Source organism: Lagopus muta, chromosome 1, assembly GCF_023343835.1.
Source record: "Lagopus muta isolate bLagMut1 chromosome 1, bLagMut1 primary, whole genome shotgun sequence".
Lineage (NCBI taxonomy): Eukaryota > Metazoa > Chordata > Aves > Galliformes > Phasianidae > Lagopus > Lagopus muta.
In genome coordinates this window covers 77,484,861-77,511,196 of record NC_064433.1, presented here as the reverse complement: position 1 = coordinate 77,511,196, position 26,336 = coordinate 77,484,861, and the positions used below count along the sequence as shown (strand labels likewise).

The 26,336-nt window shown below is 43.3% G+C and overlaps 2 protein-coding genes across 3 annotated transcripts; one reads left to right on the top strand and one right to left on the bottom strand.

Annotated features, from left to right (window-relative positions):
* Positions 1 to 1,045: 1,045 nt before the first annotated feature.
* C1R (complement C1r) lies at positions 1,046 to 8,922 on the top strand. The gene is made up of 11 exons (XM_048931942.1): positions 1,046 to 1,273; positions 2,043 to 2,271; positions 2,489 to 2,681; positions 2,861 to 3,004; positions 3,163 to 3,359; positions 3,852 to 3,999; positions 4,084 to 4,205; positions 5,176 to 5,254; positions 5,674 to 5,814; positions 7,071 to 7,145; positions 7,373 to 8,922. The coding sequence occupies exons 1-11, from the start codon at positions 1,266 to 1,268 to the stop codon at positions 8,173 to 8,175; spliced, it is 2,139 nt and encodes a 712-aa protein (XP_048787899.1). The 5' UTR covers positions 1,046 to 1,265; the 3' UTR covers positions 8,176 to 8,922.
* Positions 8,923 to 11,839: 2,917 nt separating this feature from the next.
* On the bottom strand, positions 11,840 to 21,004 carry C1S (complement C1s). Of its 2 annotated transcripts, XM_048928136.1 has the most exons (13): positions 20,651 to 21,004; positions 20,446 to 20,546; positions 19,950 to 20,005; positions 19,337 to 19,541; positions 18,357 to 18,534; positions 17,955 to 18,080; positions 16,981 to 17,180; positions 16,621 to 16,774; positions 16,241 to 16,356; positions 15,941 to 16,019; positions 15,554 to 15,691; positions 14,972 to 15,046; positions 11,840 to 13,095 (listed from the first exon to the last, which is right to left on the bottom strand). In XM_048928136.1, exons 3-13 carry the CDS (start codon positions 19,985 to 19,987, stop codon positions 12,299 to 12,301), a joined length of 2,106 nt encoding a protein of 701 aa, XP_048784093.1. In that variant the 5' UTR covers positions 19,988 to 20,005; positions 20,446 to 20,546; positions 20,651 to 21,004; the 3' UTR covers positions 11,840 to 12,298. The 2 variants fall into 2 exon arrangements, with proteins under 2 accessions (XP_048784093.1, XP_048784085.1); XM_048928128.1 differs by lacking the exon at positions 20,651 to 21,004 and having other exon boundaries at positions 20,446 to 20,619.
* Positions 21,005 to 26,336: the final 5,332 nt, after the last annotated feature.

Here is a 26,336-nt window from a genome sequence, read left to right as displayed (position 1 = left end):
GTAAGTCAGAATAACCCACTGTGCCACAGTGTAAAAGTGAGGGTGCCCAAATTCATACACTAAGAAGCACCAGTGTAATATTTCCTCCTTAATCTTAATTCAGATGTTTGAGGTCATACACTGTTATTACAGAGGCACTAACTGCACATTTACGTGATCTTTTCCAGATAACTCAAAGGCATTTTGATGAATAGTTTTGCTAGTCTCCAGTGCACTTTCATAAATATCCTGGAAAAACTTTCTTCATTCTTTTATAAACACCATTTTCCTCCTCATTCAACATGTTTTTGTAGATGATGTGGATTATTTTGTGGATTGTTTTCTGTGATTTCAGTGCAAGAAACTCATTAACTTCTCTGCATCTGTAATTCAAAGGGAAAACACTAGAATGGTGTTACACCAAAATCTGAAAGCTGTAAAATTCTGAAGTTTGTGAAGTTCAGAACAAGGCTTGGGCACCGTGTTGATGAAAGCCTGAAATGTGTTTGCAAGTTGCTATCTTTTCTCATTTCTCCATTGAATAACATTAAATAACAAAGGCTTTATCCATCTTGTTTCTCTTAAAAATGCTTCAGACGATTGCGGGACACGCAGCAAATGAGAGCCTTTGAAAAAACACTTGTTCTCTGAGTGCTTATAATTCTATAGGCCTGTTCAGTTTCATTAATGTCTGCTTAACTCAAAAGGCTGAGGTTTCTTCCTTTCCCTGAAGAAGCTCCCTGTTCTCATCCCAATAAATAGGTATATAAATAAGTGGTCGGAGGCGTTCTTCAGCACATCAGCATGATGAGAGGTGAGGTTTTTCGATGGCTTTATTTTTTAAAGCTCATATTTAAAAATTTGTTAAGACTGAAATTTCTGTGCTTCTCTCTATACCAGAAAACTGCCCAAGAAGGAGTAGGAGAAAGCGTAGGAGCTGCTGGAATGCAGTTAAAATCATCACCAAAGATCTCCGGTAATCATTTTTCTTCCTCTTTGCCCTCTTCCGTAGAAATGAAAGTCTGCTTTTGCCCGGCTGGGATTTAAGAGCCCCACAAAAGCCTCGCTGGCCCCAAGACCGGTGTCCTCGCGGAGCTGCAGCAGCTGGGCGGCAGAGGGCAGCAGGCGCCGCGCTGGAGGCGCCCGGTCCCGTCCCGGCTGCCCGCAGCCCGGCTCTGTCTCCCCACCCACTGCTCTCACCACCCCCCGTGCGCAGCCGGGGACCGTGCAGCTCGAGCTCGGACAGAACGGGAGGAGAGAGAATAGCGGGCACTGCGACCGAACGCATGGAGGTGTGAGTGTGGGGAACGGGAACGCAACACCTTTCCGGGAGGGTGGAGGGCGATTAGGCTCTTTCAGGGAGGTGGATGGGTCAAAAAGGCTTACCTCGTGCTTGCTGTCCCTTCGTTAAAACTTTGCTAGGGCTAAGGAAGAAGGATCAACTTGATGGATCTTTTCGTGAGATCTGGGCAATGGGAGTGTTTTGGAGGAGTATGGACAGTCCCGTTTCCCAGAGAGGGAGAGGGAAAAGAAAGGGAAACAAATGAGAGCCAGTTTTTTCAGGAGGATGAGTTGGGCATAACTGAGCTGAGGGTTACGCTGGAGGCACTGCCAGATTGCTCGTTAATAAACTGAGATTGAGATCTTCAGATACTGACCACATGAATCAGGCAAAACCCTAAACTAGCGATGATCAGAAATGATCCACTGGCCCAGAGCAAAGGGGAACCACGCTTACAGTGCTTCTGAGGAGCCTAGCCCATCGTTGCTGGGAACAAACAGCCACTGCTTGGGGAATTCACCCATGTTCCCTCAAAGTGCTTGCCAGGTGAACAAATCTCTTTGGCTGGATCATGACACCTTGCTGGAGTTGGTCAGTACTGACGTTTTCATTTCCACGGTTCTAATTGTTCCTGTGTGATCCTAGCTGAAAGCTGAACCTGCAGCTAGGCCTCTCATGTTTGCATTTTGCTAGACTGCATGCGAGCCACCTGTGAATCTCTCCCCTGATTTTGGATGACTGAGTTTTGTGCAATGTCATAATTTGCTTGCCATGTTCACAGGCACACTCCTTTTCTCCTGTGGGCCATCCTCTTTTCTGGAGTGATCAGTTCCAGTCCAGTCCCAAGAAAGTTATTTGGGGAGATCAGATCCCCAAATTATCCTAAACCATACCCCAACAATAACATCAGCAGTTGGGATATCATTGTTCCCAAAGGCTATGTGGTGAAGCTGACCTTCAGATATTTTGACCTGGAGCCATCAGAGACCTGTTTCTATGATTATGTTAAGGTATGTGGATAGATACCTGGGGTAATTGGTGGCTGGAAATGGGAATCTAGAGGCATGCTGTTCATTCACGAGGCTACCTCTCACACTCCCCAAAGAGGATTGGGAAGGAGCTAAAGACAGTAACAGGTGAAGCAGATACTGGCATTTTGTGGCTGGATATTAGTGGTGCATAACTGACTGTTGTGAGGCTACAGTGATCTCCCCTTCACCTTGACAGATCAGAGCAGACAAGAAGAGCTTGGGACGATATTGTGGGCAGCTTGGGTCAACCACAGGCAATCACCCAGGAAGAAAGGAGTTTGTATCTAAGGGAAACAGGATGCATCTTTCATTTCACTCTGATTTCTCCAATGAAGACAATGGCACGGTCATTCCCTACAGGGGCTTCCTGGCCTATTATAAAGCTGTGGGTGAGTAGGAGGCAATCTGTCATGCAGAAAGAAGCTTTGCGGGTCCAACTAATTTTCCTCCTTAACAGGCATATCAAGAGATTCCTTGAGCAAAGATGCTCATCTCTGTATACTTTCAGTGTACAGCAGATAGGTTTGACACTTTCCTCCTCTTAACCCAGCATCTCTTACCTCTTCAGATCTTGATGAATGTGATCCTAGCAATGCTGCTGAGGATGAGGAGGGGCTTCGGTGCCAGCAAATCTGTCACAACTATGTGGGTGGCTACTTCTGCTCTTGCCGACCTGGCTATCAGCTCCAAAGTGACTACCACTCCTGCAAAGGTAAACTGAAAGTCTGAAAGATCAGATGGAATATGGAGGATTCCAGAACAGGAGCCCTTCAGCCAGGAAGAGTGGGAGAAGTGGTTTAGGAAGCAGTTAATGGGACCGCAGCTGGCACAGCCTCATCTTGTGATCTTTGCTTTCTTCCTCTACACCAGTGGAGTGCAGCAGTGAGTTGTTCACAGAGGCATCTGGGTACCTGAGCAGCCCAGAATACCCCCACGCCTATCCTGAGGACCTCCAGTGTAACTACAGCATCCGTCTGGAAAAAGGCCTGTCTATCATCCTGAAGTTCTTGGAACCTTTTGAGATTGATGACCACCAGCAAGTCCATTGTCCCTATGATCAGCTCAAGGTACTGGAAATTGGCAGACTCTCCTTCAAGCCCTGCTGCCAGGGCTGAAAAGGAATTCTGCAGATACTACTAGCATGAGAAATACAGGATTTGTACAAAAAGAATGCCCCACTACGCAAAACTGAGCTGTTCCCTTATCCCTCCTTCAGAATCTGTATAAGCATTGTCCTGAGACCAACAGGCTCTGGATCACACGTTCCTGTGAATGGAGAAAAAAAAAAAATCATCTTTCTTGAGGTTTTATGTGCTTTAGTCTCAGGATTCAAATTGGTTGATAGCTCTGATTCCCACAATAAAGGAGAAGTAGAGCTTGTATTTGGTCACTCATTTGTTCTGATCTGACAGTGCTGCCATCAGCAAAGATGGGTCAGACAGGCAGCCCACCCATCATTAGGCACTTCGGCAAACTTGGTCTGGATTGAGGTAGGGATAGGGTTACTGAAGAGAAGACATGTATGTTTCTGTCCCTGAGATACTTGATTTTGTCACTAGATCCAAGCACAAGGAAGAGAGATTGGTGAATTCTGTGGCAAGAAGTCACCTGGCAGCATAGAAACCAAAAGCAATGAGGTGGACATACTCTTCTTCACTGATGAATCAGGGTTCAGTCGTGGTTGGAAGATCCACTACACCTCAGAGAGTAAGATGTCTCTTCCCCAATGACTACTAGAGCCTATCTACACCATTTGTTAATAACCACCCACTTTATCCCCTTTTCTAACAGGAATACGATGCCCACAGCCTGTCCCACGGGATCAGTTTACCATCATCAGAGACCTGCAACCTGTGTATCGTTATCAAGACTATTTCATTGTCAGCTGCCAGACTGGCTATAACTTGGTGGAGGTGAGATCCCTTCTCATCTCCCTTCAGCTATATTCTGTGTTCTCTTCAGTCTGTGTCTTTCAACTTTCAGTAAAGTTTTCTTTGTCCATTTCACTCCTGGCAATCTCTTGCTATTTCTGTTTTTCCATGCATCTGCAGGCATTTTTTCCCAGTGTTTTTTCCTAGCCTCCTTTCTTGTACGTTCTTTGTCTCACGAAAAGGCAAGCCCCTGTAGATGGGAAAACAAAGATTCCAGGAAGAACTGGTAAGCAAGTCTCACTTCGAGAGGATGTGAAATCAGACTTGAAGCAGAATATACTACCTGCCTTCATTGCCATCCTGCTGTCAGAACTCTGTACTGTCAGCACCTCAGACTTCTCAAATTTTTATGGTTGCTGGCTGCTTATGTTTTGTCTCTTTATGCATAATTTTTAGCCTGCAGCAAACACAAGATGGAAGGAAGGCAGCAAGGGGAGAGCCAGCAACTGGAACACAGTGCTGCGAGGGAGCAGTAGTAAAACAGGCAGTTAGGATAATATTTTTGTGTGAGGGAAGGGAAGGGAATTTGTGTGTTGTGTGAAGGGAATTACTCTCTATAACTTCCTGAAGGGAGGTTGTAGTGAGCTGGGGGTCGGCCTCTTCTCTCGTGTCATTAGTGATAGGACCAGAGGGAATGGCTTCAAGCTACGGCAGGGGAGATTCAGGCTGGACATGAGGAAGTATTACTTTTCAGAAAGGGTGGTCAGGCACTGGAATGGACTGCCCAGGGAGGTGGTGGAATCACCGAGCCTGGGGGTGTTCAAGGAAAGACTGGATGTTGTGTTGAGGGACATGGTTTAGTAGGAGCTATTGGGAATAGGTGAACGGTTGGACTGGGTGATCTTTTAGGTCTTTTCCAACCTTGGTGATTCTATGATTCTGTGATTCTATGAATATGGGGCTCCATACAGCCAGCAATGTTTTGGTTTTTTTTCTGATTTCTTCTGTGCAGGGCAACCGGAAGCTGCTGTCCTTCACTGCTGTCTGCCAAGCTGACGGGACATGGCATCAACCCATGCCCCACTGTGAAAGTGAGTGAGCTGAGTGCTGGAATTTGTTCCCTTGCTCTAAGTTATTCCCTTGAGTACACAGGGAGTTCAGTGTCTGTGACTCAGGTTGTCTTTGGCCGTAGACTTACAGGTATGCTGACAGGAAGGACTATAAAGGCCACTTGGTCCACTGTTAACGCTCATTATACCTTTTGTTTCCAAAAAGCTAAATGTTTTCCCTCCCCTACAGAAATGCATAAAATATCACTAAGAGGTCAATACAATGTTGTAACATCTAAAAGCAGTTTGGGATCCATTTTGGAGCAACCACTCTCTACCCACTGTACTAATTGGTCCTCACCATCCTTCACAATGTGGCCGCAGTCCAAATCAAGCCTTAAACTACAGGTATTAAGGCTGTCTTTTACTCATTTCTATTTTCTTCTCTTTCTTTTTTGTAGTTGTGAACTGTGGCAGCCCTGCAGAACTGACCAATGGAATATTCAGTTATGTTAACAAACCTGCAAACAATACCTACCAGTCAGTGATCACATACCAGTGCAATGAACCATATTATCACATTGTCACCAGAGGAGGAGGTGGTGAGTTCTGATCACACACAGATATTAAAATACTGAAATAAAAAGCCCACTACAATCTCCAGTTAGAATTTTCCTAATCTCTACTCCCCAGTCTTGAGGTTCTTATGAAGGCTTTCCAACCTTTCCTTGGCTCTGCAGCATAGGTCCTGAGGTTTGTTGCAACCTTACTTCATTCCCAGAGTCCTTCATATCCCTCCTCCAGGCTCTCCTTAACTTTAATTGAAGGTTTAATTTGTGATGCTCATGATAGTCATCTGCGGTCATGACTTTTTTCCTCTGGTGGATTTCATTCTTTCACCGAAATTTGAGGCACAATGCACCAATGTTCTGCAACCCAATCACAGAAATCCACATTGCTCCAGATGCCAATAAATAAACTCAGAATCCACTCTGCTGTAATACTGTTTAGTCTCTTTGGAATACTGTCCAACAGCAGAGACATCTAGAGGCTAAATAACAGACAGGCAGAAAAATCTATGTTGCAAGTCAGAAAAATTAAGGGAACATTCCAAACCATTCACATGCCTTCTTTTTGCACCTCAAACGTGATTTGATGACATAGGAGTTTTGGTGACAAGAAAGACATAAAAAGTCCATGTAAAGTTCTAATGGGAAAGTGTCAGCTTTCAAAGAAAACAGGATAGAGTTTCTTGGAAACATTTAATACAGTATAAATTGTATAAAATGTATTGTATATAAATTATTTTTAGTCACCACCACTAACTTTCTGAGAAAAGCAGTAATTTTGGAGGTAGTGAAATTTGTGTTGAGAGATGACCCACAAGTTTGTGATGAGCAATACAGACTCAGAAATAGATACTGAACATTTGCAGTAACAGATTAATCTTTTTCCTATTTCTGGGACAAAGAGCACCGTCCTACACTCTGCAAACAACTGCAATCAGAGACTTGAATCTAAAATCCCTGTATCTTCTTCATACCCTTCTTCAGGCCAAATAAAGTCAAACAGGGATCTGCAAGCATGTGAAGTTATTACTCACTCAGCTGACTCTTCAGGCTTTTCTTCTACAGAAGTGGTGCCTGAACTTTCCTGTTCTTCACCTGGAACTGAGGCACTTCAGGATGCATGTGTCCCATAGGGACACATTCCAGATTATTCTACAGGCAGCTTTTCCTTAAAAAAGGGTACTTTTGGGATGGGAGGGCTGACTGCAGCATGTGGGACTCCTTGGAGAGAGAAATCTATTCTTCCTGTCCTGTGCCTGGGTCTCACTCACTCCCATCGCATCCTACAGAGAGATACACCTGCTCTTCTGAGGGAACCTGGGTGGATCGAGATGGCCAGGAGAGGATTCCTGCCTGCTTGCCAGGTCAGTAAAAAACGATGACATTGTCTACTCACAGACAATCTATGCTTATCACCAGTACAAAGTAGGAACAACATGCATAGAGGAGAGTGAGAGTAATGGTGTTTGTGAGGAAGGACAGGGAAATACATCCAGGAAGACAAAAATTAGGTGAACAGCGATGGTGTAGGAAAGAGAGAGACAAGCCAGGGCAGTGAAGGATGTCATGATCTCCTTACCTTTCTCCGCAGTGTGTGGGAAGCCGGACAAGCCTGTTATTAAAGTCCAGAGGATTGTGGGTGGTGAGCGAGCAGGCAAGGGCAACTTTCCTTGGCAGGCTCTGACTGAAATCAATGGACGTGGAGGTGGAGCGCTCCTGAGCGATCGCTGGATCTTGACCGCTGCCCACACCATCTTCCCCAAAGGGTCAGCAAGGAACAATGTAAGCCTGGATCAGCTAACAGAGGATGCTAACATTTTCCTTGGCCACACTGATGTAGAAGAGCTCTACAAGATGGGTAACCACCCCGTACGTAGGATCTTTATCCATCCTGATTACAATCCCAACGATGAGCAAAACTACAACGGAGACATAGCACTGCTGGAGCTGAAATACCCAGTAATCCTAGGCCCTTCAGTACTGCCCATCTGTCTCCCAGATACTAGCAACACCACTTTCTACATGGATGGGTACATGGGCTACGTGAGTGGTTTTGGTGTGGAAAAAAACTTTCTTTCAAATCACTTGAAGTATGTGCACCTACCAGCAATTTCTCGGGAGAAATGCCAGAGTTGGCTGGATAGTAAGAATAGAGAGAAACCTATGGTTTTCTCTGAGAACATGTTCTGTGCTGGCTTTCGCAGGGAGAAACGAGATACATGCCAGGGGGACAGTGGGAGTGTCTTTACAGTATTAGACATGGAAAGTGGTCGGTGGGTGGCTACAGGTATTGTTTCTTGGGGTATCGGTTGTGCCCAAGGCTATGGCTTCTACACCAAGATCCTCAACTATTTGGACTGGATCAAAGGGATAATAAAGGAGGATAGGCTCTAAATGTTCCTGTCCAGCTGAAGAATCATTGGTACATACAGAGTTCCAGATACAGAAAATCATATCCAAAGCTTTTGTTGATGTCCTAAAGACTTTTCAAACACAGAGACCATGTAACCTTAATCACAAGCATTTCTGAAAACCACCATGTTATCTGATGAATTTTGGTGGCACCATCAAAACTCAGCAAAACTGCTGTCCTCCCAGTCTTATTATTGGATGAAACCTTGATAATATCAGAGATCTCATGGCAGCAAACATTGTCTAAAGTGCTGACGATATCATTAAACTACTACAGTCTAATTTTGTAGGCAACATTGTGTGGAAAGTTTGCAGTGCAACAACACCTTGGAGGATGTGCTGAGTACAGTGTGCATATACCCATTGGGATTGGTGAAATTCTATGAATATTAAAATAATTGCTGGAGAAAACAGGTGTGTTATGTTTATCTTTGTTTTTTAACAACTACTATATACTTCCCGTAACTGAAAGCAAATTACAGATTTCATTAATAGAGGGATTGCTTTATCTGCTACTGAAATATTTCTAGTTTTGTAACTGCAAGTGGGAGTTGCTCTCTTCTCACAAGCCTGTTGTTACCCAATCTAAAACTGCGTATGGCTTCAAGGGCATCAAGAGTCAACTGTGTAATGTCACATTCAGAAGACAAGGAATACAACAGTCAGACTTGTGAAGAAAAGTTCCCAGGAATATTTACGGAGTAGAATTTGACAGTGGACTTTTTTGCATACTATATGAAATAAAGCTCTAACTGCAGAACAGTAGCTCTAAAATGATTCTGACTCAGAGAGAAGATGCCTCTAGCGTTGTGGATATTCTCTGCAGTTGTTTCTTAAGTAGTTTTATTACCACAAACCTTCTTGAGCCAGGAGAACCCTGGGTGTGAGATCACCCCAGTCTCTTTGCTCTGTTTTCAGAGCAAGACCTATGGTCCAGATCCAGATCTCTAGTGTCAAGATCTCTCATTTGCTTTCAAGTTAATACACCCTGAGGATTGATCTGTGAAATTGTATGCTCAATATAAACACACTCACGAACAGAATTCTGTTGATTTTGCCAATTTTATGGGCAATACAGAGCAAAGGCATGATTGCAGAATCATAGAATCATTAGGGTGGAAAAGACCACTAAGATCATCTACTCCAACCATCAACCCATTGTCACCATGCCCACTAAACCATGTCATCCAGTGCCACGTCTACCCTTTTCTTGAAAACCTCCAGCGATGGTGACTCCACAACCTCCCTGCACAGCCCATGCCAGTAATTCACCACTCTTTCTGAGAAGAAATTTTTCCAACTATCCAATCTGAACTTCCCCTGGTGCAACTTAAGGCCATTACCTCTTATGCTATCTCTAGCTACCTGGGAAAGGAGGCTGAACCCCACCTCACCACGGTCTCCTTTCACGTAATTGTAGAAAGCCAGAATGTGTCCCCTGAGCCTTTTCTTCTCCAGAATGAACAATCCGAGTTCCCTCAGCTGCTCTTCATAAAACCTGTTCCAGTCCCTTCACCAGCTTTGTTGCCCTTCTTTGGACATGCTCCAGAAGCTCAATATCTTTCTAGTAGTGAGTGGTCCAAAACTGAGCACAGTGCTTGAGGTGCAGCCTCACCAGAGCCACCTCCATGGTGCTCCTGCTGACTGCGCTGTTTCTCATACCAGCCTGGATGCCACTGGCTCTCCTGGCCACCTGGGCACATTGCTGAATCATGTTCAGCCGGCTGTTAAGTACTTAAGATATCCAGTTCCACAGAAGCAGTGAACTAACCCCAGTCTTTGGAGAGGGAATGGAGACTGAGGCATACGCAGTTAGGGAATATTCCATATTCCAGAAACAAAATTTCTGCGATGCTCAGTGAGTTCAGGTGACAAAAACAACAAAATATTCAATTCTTCAGTCATTGTAAAAATTAGGAAAAAATACGGAGAAGCCATCATAATTGTCTTTTGCTTTGCAGTGAACTAGGAAAATTTGTGAATCTGACAAGGAAGATAGACAACTTTCCCTCAGTTTCTGTAGAAACTGCGTCCAACCCCTGGCCCCCAGGATCACCCAAAAATGAGACTATATGCCTGAGAGCGGTGTTTAAATGCTTCTTGAACTCCAGCTGCTTGGGGCCATGCCTCCTGCTGTGAGCAGCCTGTTCCAGGGCCCCATCTTCTTCATCTTCTGGTGAAGAACCTTTCCCTATCCCCCACCTGCCCCTCCCCTGACACAATTCCATTCCCTCAGCCCTGTTGCTGTCACCAGAGAATGGAGTTCAGCACTGCTCCTTTGCTCCCCTTGCAAGGAGCTGCTGGTCACCATGAGGCCTCCCAGCAGCCTCCTGTGTGTTGAGCTAAGGGACTTGAGCTGCTCCTCCAGACCCTTCACCATCTTTGTAGCCCTCCTTTGGATTCTCTCTAATAGTTTGACATCCTTCTTATATTGTGGTCCTCAAAACTGCACACAGTGCCTAAAGTGAGGCTACACTAGAGCAGAGCAGAATGGGACAATCCCTTTTCCTCTTGCCACTGTCAATGCTGGGCCTGATGCACGTCAGGGTATGGTTGGCCCTATTGGCCACCAGGGCACACAGCTGACTGATTCAATTTAATGTCAACCAGATTCTGCAGGTGGGCTAAAATTGCAGTCCTAACTGTGCAAAAGGAACGATTCCCTTTTGCGCTGCATAAGATGGAAGATGAGATGGGCGTACAATAGCAACATGGAAGAATGACTGTAAAACTAGATTAAAGTTGGAACATGCAGTTGCAACCCTGCAATAAAATAACATTTTGCTTGTTACACATACTGAGAAATGGAATGTGCTTGAGTTGAGTGCAGAAGTCTATATGAAGTCTCCCAGAAGATGCACACATCATCCTCACCACTTACTAGACTTTCAGAAAAATTTAAGCTCCAAGAGACAGCATCCAATATCCTGATGATTGTAGGACTAACTTTGGAACTTCAGGGTCTTTCCTGGGCAAGCTGTGCAGATATTCAGTATAACAGAGGTTCCTCAATCTTCTATGGTACATGTTTCAGTGCCCATTGTCTCTTCTCTCTCTTTACCTTTTTGAAGAGCCTGCTGTCTAATCCTCTTTTAGGTAGCTGAAGACAGTAGTCAGATCCCTTTCTTAACTTCTTTGTATTCAAACTGAACAGTTTCTATCATCTTTCTTCATATGCTATCTGCACCAGTCCCCTGACCATCTTAGTCAAAAGATTACTGTGAGGGATTTGGATTTCAAGTAGTGTTCTGGAGCAGAAGACACTCTTAACACATATTAGGTTATCTTCTCCCATAATACTACCTTCCCAAAATCAGGCAATCTTTATTTCTTATCTCACACAATAAAGTTTGAAAAAATAAGCCCTAGGTACAGTTAAATAAGAGTTTTGAAGATATTCTGTTCTGCTTATCCTGATTCAGAAGACTGAAGTGAGGTTCTGTTGCTGGTGGTGGTTGGTCAGTGTGCTGCAACTAACTCAGAAGAACTTCATAGAAACTCTTACGTAGAGAAGTAAGGTAGTGTAAGTTAGAGCTTGACAAAAGCTGGCAATATGTTGGTTCAGTATGTGACTCAGTACCTGATTTAATTTCAGGGAGATCTAGGTCTAGACTGAGAAGGAGAAGGACAATGCACACATGGGAAGCAAGTTTGGACATTCTTTAATGCCATTAGATATTCTGAACAATATAGGAAATACAGAAATCAGAAACTAGGCTTTGAACCTATCCTGGGACTAACAATTATTCTCTCTCCTCTTCATTGTGATCTCCCTGTCAGGTAGGGCATGGGTATGTCTTAATCAAGTGGGGAAAATGAAACAGAAAAACTGAGAGGAAACAGAAGGAGCCTCCTTATACAGAGTAGCATCTTCCTCTTATGCTTCCTCATAGTAATGTGTGGAAGAAAGTGAAATTCCCTTACCAGCCACAGTGACAGAGGGAAAAAACAATACATATTCCTGACTCTCTACTCACTCCGCACAGACACAGTGAGTTACCCTGTTATACATGAAAAGTGAACAGAATCATAGCCAGTCTTACTACCAGAATACGTAACCATTACATTTAAGAAGAGTGACTGTGCTAAAGGGAGAAAGAGCTCATCAGCTAATTCTGCTGGGCTTCATCTCATGTTTATTCATAGTCTCAGTAATCCAGTCCAAATAACGCACTACCTTGGTGTAGAGACCAAAGGTACCGCATCTTGGTCCCCAGGAGATCAACCCAGCCACATAAGACTGGCTGCTATTAAGAGGATCTTGGATGGAATAAGCTCCACCACTGTCTCCCTTACAGCTGTCCTTGCTACCACCAGCACAGATCATATTGTCGGTGAATCGGTATGCACTGGAATCAGCAGAGCCCTCTGGTTTCACAGAACGGCACTTGTCCATGTCCACCACAGGAATCTGGGCCTTCCAAAGATAATTGGGCAGTCTTCCTTTCTCTCTCCATCCCCAGCCAGCAATATAGCCTAGAGTCCCTATTTGTAGCTCATATTCAGGTGATTTACCAGGAAGACAGAGGGGTGAGATGTTTGGACCCATCTCCACAGGTTCCTTCAGCTTCAGTAGTGCAATATCATTATCAAAATCAGTCCTGTGAGAGCCTGTGGGCAGCCTCTTCCAGCCTGGATGGATGAATGATGCCTCTGGAACCAGACGCTTGCCTTCTTCATATAAAGCTCTTCCACCAATATTTATTGTCCCAGCAAACATGCTAGGCATGTCATATCCATCCAGCACATGAGCTGCAGTCATTACCCATCTTTCAGAGATGAGCACACCAGCTCCTCTTGGGTGTTCAAAATACACCTGCCAGGGAAAGTTGCCTTTTTCTGCACGAGTTCCTCCAAAAATCTTTCCTGTCTCTCGGATAGGATTACTAGGTATGCCACAGACTAGAAGGAAAAGAAAAATGAAGAACCAGATGGGAGAACTAGCAGTTAGAGGTTTATCTGGTAATAGTAAAATGCCCATAGTCCTCACTTGTATCTTCTAAATCATTTTTGATTCTGAGCAACTAACTTCTGTTTATATTCTATGTCATAGAATTCATAGAATTTGAAGGGAGCATTTACAGAGAAATTCAAGAAAATTCAAGCAAAAATCCTATCAAACACTCAATTTAGGCTGAAAATGCTCATTCTCAAATTCTTGTTCTGTAACGCTAAATTTCACAGCTGTTGTCAACCAATCAGCGCTGGTTTTGCCTAAGCTCAAAATTTCATTGTGTTGCAGTTAGCATTTTTGCTTTGCTGACTTATGTCCTGTAGGTAAAAATAAATATTTTTTTCAAATATTATAAAAAATACATTTTAAATACTTAGAAGAATTAAAGACACTACTCTTCGAAAGGATTTGTTTTGTGCATGTGTGTGAACTACAGATAGTCTCAGATTAGGTGTTCATATGTGTTATTGATGTTTTTCCATTTTCCCTTTCCATTTTTTAGTATGTAAAATCTTAAGCAATAGGTCAGTGGAGATCTTATCTGAGTCCTGTGGGTGCAGAAATGCTCTGTGCTCTTTGAATAAAATGTTCCATCAGGTTATGCAGAATGTGGCATATGGGCAAAAATGAGGCTGGTCATTATTACACGGATAGGAAATTGATTGCTTTTCACATTGTCTGTTTTGAACTGAACCCTTAGTTATATTGTCAGAGACTAAGGAAAGAAATATAGCTGGTAAGTAGCTTTCAATTCAAATGAAGCAGAAGAAGGGGCCTCTGGACATCTCTGGTTCAACCCTTGCTCACCCCTAACTGCCCTTCCCCATCCTCCTAACTGCAAAGCAAAGTTGCTTGGTGGCTCTGCTAGGTGACTTATGAGCATTTCTAAGGGTGGTGATTACCCAGCCTCTCTGAACCACGGTTTCAGTACTCTGGGAAACATTCTTCCACAAACACTACCAGAATTTACTTTGTTTAAATTTGTGCTCATTGCCTTTTATTGCCTTGTGTCTCTATGTCTCTCTGAGAAAATCTGGCTTCACATTCTTTGTAACCTTCTTTTTGGTTGCATGTTATTTGAGCTTCATCTTTCAATTTGACTTTTGCACTGTGCACTGGTATAGTCCAAGTCACTGACTGACCTGGCTTGTAAGAGAGTCGAACAGTCTTCAGCTGGGCCTTGTACTTTAAAATGAGGTTTTAAGAGTATGGAGTAGCAAAGAGGCATTGTGTACAGATAGTGGTAGGAATTTTGCCTCCATTAAGAGAGGTTGTTAAGCTGAACAGTGTCCAGAATACATACAATTTTAAACTCTCTTTATGATCTGGAAGTTAATACTCAGCCATAACTGCCAGCAGTGAGGAGCAGACAAAGTACCCATGCACTTTCCTCCCCAGTTTCTCCCATTAATACAATGAGAGGACAAGAAAGTCTTGGATAGAGATATTGCTTAAGCTTTCAGACCTGTTAAGCATTGCTGAATACTGAAGGACATGTGCTCCTAAGGCACTTAGGGTTTAGATTTAGACTTCAAGTGAGAGTAGTGAATTTTCCCTATAGTGTCGCATCACCAGTGATTGATGGAAACTGAACCCAAGGAGGGTTTGAAGAAAAGCTATAGTTCTCAATATTGTTTAGGAGAGACTGAGGGAAGAAACACTTGCTATTGCTGGACATCTCTTTTGACCTGTCAGTCTTTTTGCTACGTACAGAACAGTCAGAGATCTGAAGAACTGAATGTGCACACTTGAAGGTACGCAGAAACAGAGTAAATGAAAGAAGCACACTATGTGTGCATATGTATTCACAGGTTTTGATAGTACCTGCAACACATGTTGGTAGCTCTGTTCCCATTTCTTCATTGATCCATTGTCCACTGGCTGAGCATTGATATACCGCTTTGAAAACACAAGAAAAGAGCGCCAGAAAGATACAATCAAGATGAAGACAGCGTAAGCACTGTTATTATATAAGACAGTATATTAACCTTATCATTTCCAAAGCAAGCACAGCTTGATAAACATTGGTGAGATCTCTCTAAAAGCAGAGAACTCCACCAGGGTGCTTCTGCCCCTGCTTAGGAGGAACCTCGTCTAATAGGCTTCTTAAGTCCTTTACTTCCCCATCAGAAATGTGTGGTAAAAATCTTTGTGGTTCATATACCAGACAAATGAAGATAGGACTTGCTAATACATCTGAGGTCAACACCCCTATTAAAGACATCACTTCAGTATGTTAAACACAAAAGGAACACAAAACCACTGCCTGCAACCCCACACCAGGAAGAATCTTTTCACAGCTTTGACTTAATGGGGTATATCATACCAGCTCCATGAACAATGGCAGTACTAATTCTTAGGCCTTTCATGAAGTAAATATGTTTCTGCAGCAGACACAACGCTTACCTTCCCCTTTGTTTTGTAGTGTATAGTAAGGTGCTTTGCAGAAGTACTGGACAGTAGCTTGGTACAGAGGCTCATGAAGTTCAGAGATGTAGTCATATTTACCGTTGTCAATAGGACTGGGATCACCACAGTTCACAGCTGTAGAGAAGAAACAAACAATCAAAGACAATCAAAGGGGTATCTTCACCAAACAATGTGATTATTCTGTAGTATGGGAAACCACACAGCTCTGTTGATCCCTGTATGGTCATCCATGCTTAGTTCCTCTGTCCTCTCAGCATGCTCACATCCCAGTCCTTCATTGTTCTCCTAGTCTGGAGATTGTGTGTTTAGTGCATTTTACTTCATTAAAGTCTGTTTCCCACGATACAGAGACAGATCACTTACGAATACAGCTGAAATTAGAGTTGCTCCATTCACCATTGTTCTGACAACTGGAGTGAAAAGTCGTGATGCTGTCATATTGCTATGGAAAAGAACATGACACATATAAGTCACTGACCATGAGATGTATCTGAAATAGACACTCTAGTGGAGGTTCCTCAGGATGCTGCAGTTGCTGGAAAAAGTTTGCACTTGATACAGTTGTGGCAAAAACATTGAGCTCTTTTGCTCAATGATGGGAAGTAGCAGCAGGAAGCTGCCGGGAGGGGCAAAGAGGGCATATGCTTTTTTTGTGTAACTTACCCTCACAATTTCATAGCCTTCCATACATGTCACCTTCACATTGTCCGAGAAGATATACCTGTCCTTCTTTGGGTCAAGAACAGAATTGGGAATGACACTCAGGGGACAGGTTATGGCTTTGAAGAGATAAGAGGAAATCAGTGATTAACTGATTCAAGATTTACTTCAAGATTTTCTTCAAGTAACAAACTTCTTTCTTCATAGCGATTATTCTCTCTAGTTTACAGGCATCCTCTGTTTAGTTAATAGCTCCTTAGCTGTGAATATTAAACCCAGCAGCCTGAGCAAGTTAACATGTTGTTGTATCATGAATCTGACCAGGGGGAAGGTCTTTCCCTAGCTCATCAGCAGAGGGAATGTACTGCTAAGTGTATACTCACGCTCAGCATAGTAGCGTATTTTCCAGCCTTTGTGCTGTACCACATGGTCAGTCTGGAAAATTATGTCAAGAATGTTGCTCCTAGTTTTGATTTCAGGAGGACCTGGGAATTTACTGCCACAATAGGGACCATAACGCTGCTTTCCAGAGACAAGCTGGGAAAATAACGAACAAGAAGAAGTGATGAAATACAACATGTACTCACAGAGAGATTCCTAATAACTTTATTTTTTAGTATTCCCAAAAACTTTAAAAGGCAGCATAGATGAAATTCAAGGTAAACAATCAAAGGTCTTCTGAATATGAGGACGTCTCTGGGGAAACCCAGAGCATCCTGACTTCCTCCCTACCCCATACCTACTATTAAACTGTCGTGGCAACTCCCTTTTGAGTCGGCTGGTTCCACATCAAAGTCTTCACTGCGTATGGTCAATGCCACAAAGTAGCCTGGCCTCAGAGCCACTTGGTACTTGCACTGTGAGTTCTCTGGGTACTGATTGGGATAGTTTGGACTAGCAATCTCCCCTGATGGCTCAGTGAAGACATTGCCACTGCAGTTCACTAGGATTAAGGAGCAGAGAAAGGACTCAACAAGGAAATGGTTCAATTATGAAGCAGATGAGCTTTCCTTCTTCCACTGTATCTCCAGTCTCTCCAGTCACCAGCACTAATCACATCTAATACTGCATTTTCCCAAGAAACTGAAAACAATCACAACTCCTTATTCAGTTTATGAGGGACCTTAACTTTGAGTGGCTTCACCTGCCATGCCTACTTGTCCATCATTTGGAAGACAACTTCCTGGTGTCCTCAGTACTAGAGAACAGCTTCAGCATATCACTAATTTTGTTCGCCTTGCTTAGTGTCCTCCCTTTCTCCCTCCATCTTTTTTTTTTTAAACCTTCCACTTATGATTTAGACCCTCTGTAGGTTCTCATCTTGTACCTCTTTCTGTATGTCTCATTTGTGACTTTGCAGTTTGTTTGTTTTTTTTTCCAGTCAAGCCAAGTAGCCTTGTGTTTTTATCTTCTTTGAACTACTTTGTTTTGTCAGGAATTAAAAGAAATACAGTATGCTAAGAGGGATCTCTGTCACAGTCTTTAGAGAACGTTGTATAAAACTTCCTTAGTTTTCTTGATACCACACAAAAAGAATGCTAAAAATTCACAGACACAGTCTACTACCAGTTCAGATTTACACTGGGATGCCCTTGTCATTATAATATATCTGCTGTGACTGACTGAGAGGGATAGCAGAGAAACTCTTTCAAGCACAATATCCCACTTAGCCTAAATTAACTCTTTTTGTTGACCACAACTCATGTAGATCTCTTACCTCCACATGTTTTCTTATCTTCATAGAGGAAATAATCTGGTGGGCAGGTACAGAAATAACCTCCAATATAATTATTACAGTAATGACTGCAAGGTTCCTCCACAAAATCCGTGCACTCATCTAAGTCTGCAAGTGTGAGAAGAAAATATGTCAGGTTAGAAGCAGGCCCTAAGGGCAGGAGGAAGATGAGAAAGTGAAGTAAATACTAGCAAACAACAAGGAAAAAATGTCTTGAAGGCAGCACTTAGACTGACCACAATGGAAAGCAGTCCTGTCTGTCTGGATTTCTTGTAAATAGGACTTTTTCATAAGGAAACCCATTTGTACAGCTTCCCCCAGCTTCCCCCCCCCCTCCTATTCTTGAACACTACAGAGATTCAGAGAAGTCTGTTTTAACCTTACCTACAGCAACATAGTAGGCTGCAAAACCAGTGAAACGCTCCTCATTGGAAAAGTCTGATTGGAAGGTCATAGTCAGGGTGTTATAAGGGACATAAAATTCCTCCACAATCGAGGAGCCAGGGGCACGAGTTTTCTTCTTCCCACAGAGCAAACCTTCAACATGGCCACCAGACAGGATCTGCAGATTTCAGAAAGGTGTTGCCTCATTACTGAAATATGTGTAATTACCAGTACTTGAGTCCTCTAGTTTGTAGACAACTAATCAAAAGCTAGTAAGTTGCATTCATTTCTCATGACATTTAGATTTCTCTCTTAGGGCACAGCCACGTCACAGCAGAAGGCCTAAAGCTACTTTTTCATCCAGAGATGGTCAAGGGCAGAAGACAGTCAGACAAGGTAAAACTGAACAGAATCCCTAGAGAACAAATTTCTTGCCATATGTAGGATCCTTGAGGAACGTTTCCTCTTACTGACTTCCCTGCTTTGAGATACCTGTTGTGGTTTTTCAGATAACAAATGTTTTACGTTTTAAATAGGTGCAAAGATTGGGACAATAGGCCACTGCATTTTTTTCTGAGTAGCCACTATCCACGCACAGATCTCTTGATTGTTTTTAACTTTAGTCATTACCAATCAATCTCCACTTTCATTAATTGTTTATGTTCACTCATGGACTAATTCTGAATACAATATGGAGGTGTTAGTGGGCTCTTCCAATGGATATGAGAGGAACACAGGAAGTGCAGTACAGATATTGTGCTCAGTCGACAGACAGTGCTCATATCATTCCAAAGTAAACTTACATCAACGTAGAGACTGTTAGCACAGATATTTCCAGTCATTTGGGCTTATTTGGGATCATAACAGAAAGAGTGCATCTCTTCTTCCAGCCTTGAGCTTTGTATGCAGCCCTGCTGCTATACGCTATACCTCGACTTCTTGTCTTTTTCTCTCTTGATGAGAATAGGGAGGGACAGTACCTTTACAGAGTCATATTCGCAGTTCTGTGAAGGTTCGAGATCTATATGCGTGAAATAAAGGCGAATGCCATATCCTGGAGGGACCTGGATTTCCCAAGATTCCTGCAGATCATTTGGGTACACCTGAGGATAATTGGGTGACAAGATCTCACCGTACATGGAGGCTGCATCAGCCCAGACAGGATGACAGAAGAAGATAAGGTACCTGAGAAAAGAGGAAGAAAAATTACATTGCAGAAGTCTTCTGCATCTCCATATGCACACAGTCCCTAGTGAAAAGGCTAGTTTTGGCTGTGTGTAGCAAACAGTATTGTTCCTGTCTTTAGAGGTCCAACAACCAGATGTGGGGCTTGTCTTCTCCTGCAGAATTTCAAACTGAAAGAGCACAACTTCCATGCTGATCTTTGCTTCTCTCCAGCTGTAGAGGAATGGTAATGTTGCAGAAATTGCATAGAAGGGTCTTAAATCATATTTCTTGCTTCACTATCCTGTTTTGAAGGCTGCCTGGGGAACAGACGCATTCAGATTCCAGAATCTTTAGATTAAAAGAAAAACACCATTTATAAAATGAAATTATGAATAAGCCTGCCCCAATGGAGATTGAGAAACTTACCACATCTGGAAAAAGCTGATCTTCTTTCCTGAAAACATTCAGGGATTGGACTTTGCCTGGGACAAAAAAAACAGTGGGATTGATTAATGTCACCTGTACTTCTACATGCCTGTTACACACGTCAAGGACTAACACACTAAGCTTGCAGAAAATTCACCAATGATTTGCCTTAAATGCAAGATTATTCACTACTCCTTCCTGCATACAGCAACCCCAAGCACTGAGGATGGATGCTGGTCTCACTGTTGACAAAATGGTGCAGTAATCTCTATGTCGTTATTCAGAGGAACTCATGTCCTTCTTTTATGTCCATCAGTGCCTCCAAAGAACATTATAGAGCCTAACAAACTGACAGAAAGCACCTCCCAACCAAGGGACCCAATTCGTTCTCCCCAGCACCGCAACCTGGGGGCAGCACGCACTGAGCCTTCTAGTTGTCAGACAGCGGCACTCAGGAATATTTTTGTTTCCCGTTTCTAAAGCTTGCAATATTTACCTTCTCTCCCTAGTCCATGTGTTCTTCTTTTCCCTTATGTTCTCTTTCTCTCTTCTCTTTTTTTTCTTTTTCCTCCCTTTTCACTCCAAAAGTATCCAAGCCTGTGGAATGGGGAAGAGAGCTTTCATCTGCAATGTTGCAGCACCCCCTAGCAGTGTGATGTTCCAGCGTTCCCGGTAGGTTGTGATTCAAGAAAAAAGCTTACCGGCTTTCAGCAGAAGAGGGAATTTCCAGAACAAGTTGCACAACCCTGTTGGCTCCGGCTGTGTGGGGGAGTGCACAGATCTGGTCCGTATTAGAGATTTGCGAGAAATCAGATGACTTTTGGGAAAAGGGAGGGGAACAGAGCTTTTAGCTGCCTCCCATCTCTCTCTCTTCCTCCTCTCTCAGCAAGTCCTAGATAAACTTCAAAGGGTGTAGACCAGGCAAAGTCCACATAAGAATGGACCTAATGCTCTCGCATGGGAAAAAATGTTTGATCATCTGCTCTGGAGACCACTTTGTCGGAAATCTATTCTGGGACTGCAAACCTGTGGGCAGAGGCTGCTGCTGTTCTTCATCTTATGCTTGAGAAGTGCATTTAGGAAGAAAAAAAAAAAAAGGGAAAATTAGTGTCACGCGTCTCTGAGGATACCAACAGTAGTTAGCATGCACTATTTTGCTATTTCTTATTATGGACACCCTCCGGTGAGAACCACTAAGGACTCCTAACTATCTCTCATAGCTACTTACCAAGTGAATTTGAAGTAAAAGCAGCTAACTCTTCATCAGGCTTAGCCCTGGACCAGGTTAGGTCTAAGACCATAAAGAAAAGGACGACCTTTAATCCAGCCAGTGCCCCTAAGCCCAGACCAAAATACTACTGCGCAAGCCACAAGGCCTGCCACTAATACTCTAGAAAACCTCACCAGCCAGCTACAACTGGGGCTGGACTGTAAATGAAGGTGTAAAACTCCATTATACCCTCCACACTTTACAATCAGCACAGCATGCTCCAGAGCTTGTTTTGGCCTGAAGAAGAACATTCAAGTTTCAACAGGCCATAGGCAAAGTGTTTTAGCAAAGCTCATGTGAAAGACTCCTTTATACTGCCAAGAGAAAGAAGCACCTACAGATGAATCATAATTGACTTCACTGTACTTGGGATAAAGGATTTACTTGAAGAACATGCCTAGTCAGTTTTATTGTCTAACTGAGAATGGGAAGAAAAAGAAAACAGTATGTCATCTTGCCTCTGATGCCTCTAGGGAACACAGCATTATGTTTTTAACTGGAATTTTAAGAACTGGGAAAACAGTGATGAAAAATACAACACAAATAACAGTGAAACATTTTTTGCTTGGAAATGGGCAAAACAAAAACTCTACCATTGACGTTTCAAGTCACAATCTCATTTTAAAATGGACATGACAGAAGTAAAAGAAGTGTGTGCTGATATATTGTGCAGGTCTTTGCATCACAAGGGAATTGTGTATTTTCATATGAACCTGACCCAGCTAGTCTGCTACAATGGTCAAAATTGGCATGTATGTAAATATCAATAATTGGTAGGAAGGCAAATAGCTATTAATTAAGAAAAAGAATATTGAAGTTAGTGGGAAAAAAAAGGTAGCTGCATTTTTGGTGGGCACATATCTGCATAATGATAACTATTCACGCAGAAGACCAGTTATATTAAGGTATATATTTAAATTAAATAAACATACAGCATTTTTTTGCATTTGTTTAGATTTGTGGTGTTGTAAAACAGCTAGGTCATATGCGTTTTACAATTCACTGAAACTACGTGAGAAGCTACGTTAATTAATAATTAGTAAATTAATAATTTAAAAGAGGCAAAATCATGCCATCGAGGTTAATACATGCTTCCATTAAGGCTGTCAATGCCATAAGACTCCAGTCTGAGGCACATGCATTCCTAATTTACGTGATCACATACTAGTTTCCCAAAGTGCTCCCGCATCCTTCATTGTGTAAGACAAACCTTTTCTTACGATGAGTCAGAGCTGTGTGGCTATAACCTTTCTGGCAGATGCTACGAAGAGTGGTAGTGTTCAGTTTCTCATAAAATTATCATCTCTAACACGCCTGGCTGGCTTATCTCCCCCATGAAGATGGAAGGAAAAAAGGGTTTTCCTGATTTCTTAAGAAAATTCATATTTTTCTGTTTGGAAACACTGAGTCAGTGCATAAAACAAAGGGAATAAATATTAAAAGAAAAGAAAACCCCAAACCTGACATTAATGAGGTCAAAACCATCAGCAGGGAATCGAGGATAAGTAGCAAGTAAAACATCTGATCCTCTGTGACCTCGGCAGAAAGTTGCCTATTTCCCTTTCTGCTAACATAACAATTCAGTGAGTTTCTTGCTTGCAGCACATCCTCATCCTAGCTGTTGTGACCCAGGCTAGTTTTGTTGATAGTGGTTAAAATCGGACAGAGAAATCTCTCAAAGACCTGTCTGCACACTGCCTCAAAACCACTGTATATAACCCCTGACACCCACCTCTGCACGCTGTCCTAGGAGGTTCTTCACAGGCTGTTCATCTCTGTTAGTTACATTTTTCTCTGTTCTCTCCATGCTTTTCCTTCAGCTTAGCTTGCTTTTTCCTCATCCCAGATGCAAGCTTCATTCAGATCTAATTTTATTCTGACTCTTTCTCCCTGTCAGTGCTGAATCATAAATTCCAGTTGTACATACTCTCCAGATAGTCACCTCCCCCCTCAGTAACCTACTCCTCTCCCATAGCCATTTAAATCAGGATAGGCTCCTTGGATTGCCTATGAAAAGAGGCACTGGCAAGATGAAGCACAAGATTCCCTTGTCTATTCTTCAGTGCGGAGGAGACAGACACAGAAAGTAAGTCTAGAGTTTGTGAAGAACTTGGATGGGGTCTTGTACAGCCGTGGTCTGCATGAACACAAACAATAAAACAAATCTGCAGGGGCTTCAGCAGCTACATTCCTTTATTAATATATTGAGCCAACAGGAACCTTAAGTTTCACAGTGAGCAATGATGCAGTGTCACAGAATCACTATATACTTCCAAGACAGTAAAGAAAGATTTTTGATGATGTCTCCTCCTCCTCCTTCTCTCCCTAAACACAGCAGTGCCCTGAATGTTTAAAAAAATAATGGCATTCATCATGGCCTGATGATGGCCTCAAAATCAGCACTGTGCTCTGACCAGAAGCCCTTATATGACAGTAGCAAATTACAGAAGCAAGAAAATCTAAATCTATTTTGTTGTACATATAGCAAAGTGATTGCAAGTGATTTTTTCTCATTTCACACAGTAGGCATCTCAAATGAGTTACTATGTGCACTAACACAGTGTTTCGTGGATTTGTTACCTCAGCTACTCAAGAAAATTAAGGACCTAGAAGTTTATCCAGCCCACCAAGTTCCCTTAATTAAGGGAAAGCCTTAATTCCCTCTTTGTCTGAAATCATAGATCAGACTTGTGGATGGACCAGTGGGTGACTTCAAGAGGACACTACCAGAGACAGATCAAAACGGTCCAAAGCCATTTCTGCTGACTGCCAATGTGGCCTACAAAACCAGGGCTTTTGCCTTTCTAAAAGTAAGAGGAGCCTGCATCCGCCAGGAGACACAGCTGTGCTTGAGCCACAGATGCACTGATGCATGCAGAAAGCTAAATCCAATGCTCTATGTCCCACCTGCAATCCCAGTAGAGAACAAATGTCCCAATAAGAGGTGAGGTATGCTACAGAAACAGTGGCATGGCTGATGCCAAGTTACAGCCTCACCTCTGTAGCAAGGCCATGGAATCTCATAATCCTCCACGTACGACCTCATTTTTTACAGAAAAGGGGTGAGAAGGGAGGGGAAGAACAGGAAAAGGGGAAGAGATACATGGATGTTGAAGGATGATGTTTAAGACACAAACATATGCCTATCTGTTCCTGTTATAGTTTCCCACTTGTAGGTACATAAAAACTAACAAGCCAGAAGTTTTGTCCATGTTTTATTGTTTCCATGACCTCTTTGGATCTTTCTTGTATTCATCACTTTTAAACTAATTTGTGGATTATCCTCGGCAGCAGGATAGAGAAAAGAGGTTATAACTCCAGAAGAAGTATTAAATCTATAGGATTATTTAATTTTACCAAACACGGCAGAAAGTTTGCTTATGGAGTGGGCTCACTCAGGAGTGATGCCAGCAGGCCTGTCTCTCTGATCTGGCTCTGCACTTTCATATCTACAGGTACTGCAGCCCATTCCCTGTCAAATACAACCAGGGGAATGATAAGAGTCAGTATGTGCACAGAGACTTCATTAACTTGGGAAATGAGTTTGAAACCCATACATTTGCACAATTAAACAGATGGATATTGTCAGTTCTTGGGCTTTACAAAAAGTTTGGCTAACAGCGACCAGTGAGGGTGAACATGACGTCCTTTCTATAAACTCAAAGAGGCTCTCTACAAGGGTTTCTAACCCCCTGCTGACCACCCTGCCCTACTCTCCACACTCTGCACTGCCTGTAAGGGATTTGTGGAAGCCAGAGTTGAAACCTCCCCTTCTTCCACACTTCCTTACTGCACTGATTACTCTTTATTCCCATTTTTCTCACTTTCTTGTCAGCCTTGGGCCCTTATGAAGGTGTCTTCTGAACACCTCTGAGGCTGAAGATTTCCCAGGCTAAGTACCCCTTTCCATGATGAACAGCCCTTCAGTCTAATTGAAATTTCTCAGACAGTGTGAAACCATGGCTTCTCGCTGTTTCACTGTGGACATCTGAAGGGAAGCTTAGCGTTCCTAGTGCCCCTAAGACATTGTCTTTCACCTCAGGTGCAAGGCATTTGCTTTTCTGAGCTTTGTGAGGTTTCTGTTAAACCATTACTTTATTATTTTCATCCCTTAACTGTGCTAACTTCTGCATTCTGACTTCTGCTGCACTGCTTGTCATACAGGGAAACTTGCCCTCTTTCAAGACAGCAGTTTTTTCAACCTATTTTTCTCCCTAATTTTGCCACTCTGGGGCAGAAAAAAGCATGAGGGGAAAAAAAAAAGCAAGCAACAATACATCGTTTACTGTGAAACTGTGGTGAAATGGATAAAGACAAATGATTATTCCCCTCCACATGGCACTGATAAAGCTGTGTCTGGTCTACTGTGCCCGCTGTGTGTTCTCCAGCAAGAGAGAGACGGGAGCAAACTCACCGGAGTCCAGTGGATAACCAGTAGTGAGGAACCATTTTTTAGCCAGGAAAAAGGCAAGAGGGGGTAAGATCTTTAGCCTGGCTTTCTGAGTCAGTGAGGCCTATGTGAGCACATTGCCAGATCTGATACAGAGCGGGATCTAACTGCTGCTACTGGCAGAAGGCTGGCTATCATGGGGATGGAACCGTAGCCAGGCTCTTCCCCGGGACAAGAAGCAATGGGCGTAACGTGCAACAGATACAATTCGGAGTATAATCAGGAGAAAAGAAATCTTCCCCACGAGCGGGTCTGTGCCTGTGCTGCCAGCTCGCTTGGGGCAGGACTTAAGTGACACATGAAAAGGGAGCACAAGTAAGAGGATCAGTTCCACTGCACCCGAACCCGGCGCCGAGGAGGACGTTGTACCCAGTTGTACCCAGAGGGCTCCCGTAGCACGAGTTAACCACAAGCTGTGCGGCAGAGCCACCTGGTGACCGCACGGAGCAGGATGCCGCAGGGACGGAGTGTGCCACGGCGCTCGGTGGGGAAAGCGACCCCCTCGGGGGCACGGCAGCTGAGCTAAGCTCCGGAAGCCACCCCGGAAGCTCAGCGAAGCGCTCGGTCCCCGCGCGGCGGGGCGGCGATGCCCCACAGCCCGTCGCCGCGCGGCCCTGCCCGGTTCCGCTCTAACGACCGCTAGCGCCACGCGCCTCTTGCCCGCGAG